The sequence below is a fragment of the Octodon degus genome, unplaced genomic scaffold, assembly GCF_000260255.1.
Source record: "Octodon degus isolate 3935 unplaced genomic scaffold, OctDeg1.0 scaffold00087, whole genome shotgun sequence".
Taxonomy (NCBI): domain Eukaryota; kingdom Metazoa; phylum Chordata; class Mammalia; order Rodentia; family Octodontidae; genus Octodon; species Octodon degus.
In genome coordinates, this window is record NW_004524663.1 from 10,338,834 (window position 1) to 10,343,939 (window position 5,106).

The following is a 5,106-nucleotide window of genomic DNA, read 5'->3' on the forward strand; positions in this document are numbered from 1 at the left end:
TTCCTCCATAAAGAAAGATAAACTTAAGGAATTTGTAGGTAAATAGATGCAACTTCAGAACATAATATTATTATTATTTTACGTTTTTAGGGAAAGGCCTACAGGGAGTTCAGGGTCTCACTACTAGATCAGACTCATAGTGGTCCACCTGTTTACAGCCTTCCAAGAGCTAGGATTACAGGCGCAAGCCACCACACCCAGTCTCAACTGCTGGCTCTGCAAGCCCCAAGGGCAGGGCCTGCAAGGCAGGCCTGAGGATCAAACCCTGCCCCTGTGCCTGCTTGCCGCAGAACATAATATTGAGTAAAATACGTTAGACACGTTTAAATATTTCATGGTTTCTCTTATATGAGACAAAGTGTATATATATGCAAATGAAGAGTAAAATAGAAGGTACAAAGAAGTGGGGAGAACTCTAGATGTTCCCCCATATTACCTATTCCATAGTTTCAAAAATATTTTAATATATATGCTGATTTATATTATTAGTGTCTTTTAGTTCATTGAAAAGTTACAGGTGTGTGCCACCACTCCAGGCTTTTCTTTTTCCCTTCCTTTTCTCCTTTGGTTTTGACCCCCAAACTCAAAAAATTTAAGTGCAGCACTTCTCAATATATGTAATTAATACTAAATTATACATCTTCGGAAACTATTGTCAGCACAATAGAGGAAAACTAATTGTGAAAGATTGTCAGAGACTTTCCTCCCTTTGCTCACATCTTGCTCAATATTTGCTATTAACCAACTCCAAACATTAATTGACTGAGAAAGTGACATTTCTTTGTTCTTATCTGGGTCTCTTAATTATAAGTAGAGGGTCAAGGCCTGGTTGTTATACCTGCAAATTCTCAAGTTAAGACTCCTTTAGACAGCTCCTGCTTCTTGAAATGTGTTACCTCAGGCCAGTGGGCTCACTCGCTTGCTTGCTTGTTTGCTTGCTTTCCTTCCTTCTTTCCTTCCTTCCTTTTTTTTTCTCTCTTTCTCTCTTTCCTTTGTTAACAAAGGGAACAATGACAGGGCAAACATTTAGGATTAGAGAAGACATGGAGGACTACAGGGACCCTCTCCCCAATCTTTTGAAGGTACTCGTCCTACTGTGCTGGAGCTATGTTCACTTTATCCGAGTTGTCCTCATTTCAGCCAAGTGTTTCAGAGCTCTTGTCCGTAATTGGACGAGTGGAAAACTGGTTCTGCTTTTTAAAACTGTTACCCTCCCATCTCGTCTTAGACCTCGATTTATACATCAATTGTACAGGATGAATTTGCAGTTTTAAACAAGCAGTCAGGATCCAGTTTCGGAAATACAAAACACGAGCGAACAAGTATCTGGCCCTATCTATCAAACATCTCATCACCCACAACCCCAATAAGCTAAAGCTAGGGTGCTCAAAGCTGTAAAAGTCAAGATCTAAGCTCTGAAAGTTAGCCCTAGACCTCAACCCCTGCGGCCACGCCCTAACCGGAAGTGACGCACCAAACGGCCGCTTTCTTCTTCCGGCGTCTGCCGGTGGCGCGACCCGGGCCTGCGCGAGGTGTGCGTCGGCGTTGCGCCCCGCAGAGGGGTTCTGGGTAACGGCCCCGACCAGCTGAAGCGGCTGGTTCCGTGCAGCAGGTTTTGTCCACTGCGAGTCCTTTGGCGGTGGCGTTTGTAGGGCTAGGGCCAGCGGGACATGGAGCAACCGTGGCCGCCGCCGGGACCGTGGGGCCTCCCTCGAGTGGAGGGTGAGGCTGAGGAGGAGAGTGACTTGGACGTGTCCCCCGCGTCTCCCCGCTGCCCGCGGCTGCCGGGCGGTGACGCGCAGGTGAGACGGGCTGGTGTTCGGCGGGGGACAGGGCTGTGCCGTCGCCGAACCCCGAGAGGGCCGCGTCGCGTCTCCAGACCCGCTCTAACGCCCGGGCTGCGCCCGCCGAGCCCCCTCGGACCCGAGGCCCGATGCCATCCCGCCCTGTTGCAGCGGGTTCGGGGAGAGGGGATGAGGGCCTGTGCAGCCCCAGCGTCCCTCCGCGCATGCATTTTCCCCACCTTGGGTGATGCTTCCACATCCTCGGAAGCCGTTCCGCCACCCCCTCCTACCGACCGGGCGTCTCGCGCGGGGCGAAATCTTGGCCCTTTGTCCTGCCGTGCGTTTCTTCTGTTAGTCTCCGACGTCCTTGTGCACGGTTGATGGGCACTGGCGGCGATTGCACCGTCGCGTTACCCCGAGTCCTGCTCGCTCTCCCACACTGACTGAGCAGTCTGTAAACTTGGCCTTTGATGCTGGCGTACATCTCCATCTTTCCCTTACCGACTTGTTAACTAGTTTTGCTTCGTGGCATTGTCCAATAAAAACATGCAGGCACAGATTTGCCATTTATTCCCGCTTCTCCCTCGGGTTCCTGATGCTGCCTGTGGTTTTCAGCCAAGCTTTCCTGCCTTCTCCTACAGGATGCTTCGGTATTCCCATCACCTTGTCCTGATTTTAACCCCTTAATCTGAGTGTGTTGTGGATCATACTTCGGGATCACAGACTAGGTGTCAGCCTATGAGGTTTTTTTGTACAGTAGGGTCCAATAAAAGTGTAGCAATTAATAGACTTTATAAAAAAACGCATTTTTGCTAGATGAAAATGAAGGTGAGTGATTTAAATTGGTTGCCAGTTTATGTTCAGCTAGCAGAGTTAGCCAGGTTTACACAGGGAAAAAAAAAAAAAATGCTGTTTCATAACCAGATTGTACCTTAGCCAGTCACTGGAAAAGTGAGGCCGCATAGGAGTTGATGGGTCAGTAGTCACCCACTAATTATGGATTGTTAGTGTCATCTCTATGTAAAAAATACCAACACCCACAGTGGTACAGAGAAAGAATGAATAGCAGTTGCTGTTGTCAGTTTTGAAGGATATGATATGAGGGAAAAGAAAAGGTCTCTAATTTCAGTGCATTGTGATTGAATCCCAAGAGTAAAAGATAGGAGAAACTCGAAATTAAAAGTGTCAGTATATTAATTTTTTACTTGTGCACTCATAAACTTGTTTTGAGTGAAAGGAATTTTACAAGTGAATAGTTTTATCTCCATAATTAAAAGTAATTTTCCTTAGGCCATGTAGTATTTTTCAGTGAAAGGGTCAAACCAGAATTTACATTAGCTAGACTAGTATTTTTTTCCATCCATTGCCCTGTCCATTCTGTGAAAATTTTGTTTGGCTGAGACTACCCCTGAATGGTATTAAAATTTGAAAAATAATTACTAAGTTCATGAGTTTATTTCCAAATTGTCTTGCAGGCTTTAGGACTTCCATTTTTGAATTGAAATCTTGGGAAAGAGTGAAATGCTTAATCTGATCAGTTGGCATATAAAACTCTTTAAACTTTTTATTTTACTTATTTTTTGAAGTAATGGAATTGGACCCAGGGGCCTTCACCATGAACTATGTTTCTAGCCTTTAAATTTAATTTAATTTTTTAAATTTTGAAACAGTCCTTGTTATATTGCCTGGGCTAGGCTGGCATTTGCAATTTCCCTGCCTCAGCCTCTCAGTGCTGGGATTATAGGCATGTGCCTTCACACTCAGCTAAAAAATCCTTTTTTTTCTTTTTTTAAATTATAGCTTTGTTTTAATTATTACCAAGTTTGAAAGAGTATAATAAGTGATTATTGGCTTTGAGATCTAATTAATGTCAAGACAGGTTGGAATATAGAGATCCCTTTTGAGAATCTGATGTAAAGTTACACTTGTAAACTTTAATGCTAACAGTTTCTTTTCAGAATTTATGGCAATGTGTAATTATGCCCCTTTAGGACTTGGATATGCTCATAAATTAAAATAAAACTTAACATTTTTTGAATCAACTAAAAACACATTGGATTGTTTTCCCAAATTGTGTTTGGGTAGTTTGTGGAAAGAAATTTTTTTTTCCCCCTCGGTACTAGGTATAGAACTTGGGACCTTATGTGTGACAGGCAGGCACTTTTGCCACTGAGTTGTCTCCCAGGCCCTGGGAAGGAATTTAAATATAAATCATTTTGAGGATTGTTTTGAGAAGTAAATATTTGTTGCCACATAATTTGAAAATATAAGATATTCTATGTTACCATATTACCTTTTTTGGTATGACTTTGTCGTGTAGATTAAGTTACAGCTTCATATTTTCTGTTTTTCCTGGTCCACTTTTTAAACCTAGTATATGACCTATAGTTACTCTGTTCTAAGATAGTAGAGAGTAAAAATAAATGTTTTACTTGTTTATTTAGGGACGTTCGATAGCCTAGGCGCTGAACCTGCTGATCGAGTACATAAAGTATCAGAATAACAACAGCGTTCAAATTACCCTAATAGAAACTTTGAATTTGCTGAAACTGTGGCCAAGAAATAGGGGCCCCCTTTGCTATTTGCCTCAGAAGTCCTTACTACCACCATTCTGTTCAGGAAATAGAGATTTATTCATGGAATATTTATTGACTTCTAGCCCCTCAAGAATCTGATAGTCAGCTGGGTATAATGACTACTTAATCATTTAGGGAGACCCTACCTCAAGGTAAAAAAATGAGAGAGGCTGGGAATGTAGTTTAGTATGCAGGCTGTGGGTTCAATGCAGCACCACAAAGAAAATAAAAGTTGATAAGAGAACAAGTACCGTAGTATTCAATATTACATTAAAACCTCCACTATAGAAATATGCATTACTTGACTGAGGAGAAAATGAATTTTAAATAACATTTTGGGATTCCAGAATTTTGGAACACAGAAGTCACCTAGAGGCAACATTGCCAAATTGAAGTATAAGGAAATTGGGATAAAGCAGGTTATTTAGATTCGGTGTAAAATTATAAGAGCTTGTGTAGTGATGCAGATATGGGAACCAATTGGAGAGAGAATTATTCAGGAAAGTACAACAGTCTGAAGTTGGTCTATATTTGAACCAAAAAAAAAAAAATGTACCTTTAGATTTTTTTATTGAGTCAAAGAATATAAGGAACTAAACATCTCACATTGCTTCATGCATACAGTTAATATAGTAGTGAATTAGATACTACTCCTGAATGGAACAGAAACACAATTACTAGGGTAGAACCAGTTGGTATTTTTTAATATAAAGAACTCTGCCTGTTATGACTAGGATAACAACGGG

The 5,106-nt window shown here is 41.9% G+C and overlaps 2 protein-coding genes across 3 annotated transcripts in view; one reads left to right on the plus strand and one right to left on the minus strand.

Annotated features, from left to right (window-relative positions):
- Spata6l (spermatogenesis associated 6 like) overlaps positions 1 to 2,081 on the minus strand; it is a 99,400-nt gene extending 97,319 nt beyond the window's left edge. Inside the window, exon 1 of one of the 2 annotated variants that reach the window (XM_023721912.1) lies at positions 2,024 to 2,081. The gene's annotated coding sequence lies outside the window, so the exon portion shown is untranslated. The remainder of the gene's footprint in view (positions 1 to 2,023) is intronic. The other variant, XM_023721910.1, reaches the window with a different exon arrangement.
- The window catches only part of Cdc37l1 (cell division cycle 37 like 1), a 25,692-nt gene continuing 22,066 nt past the window's right edge, over positions 1,481 to 5,106 (plus strand). The window contains exon 1 of the mRNA XM_004637187.2: positions 1,481 to 1,802. Within this exon, the coding sequence (XP_004637244.1) occupies positions 1,671 to 1,802 (132 nt within the window). The 5' untranslated portion in view covers positions 1,481 to 1,670. The remainder of the gene's footprint in view (positions 1,803 to 5,106) is intronic.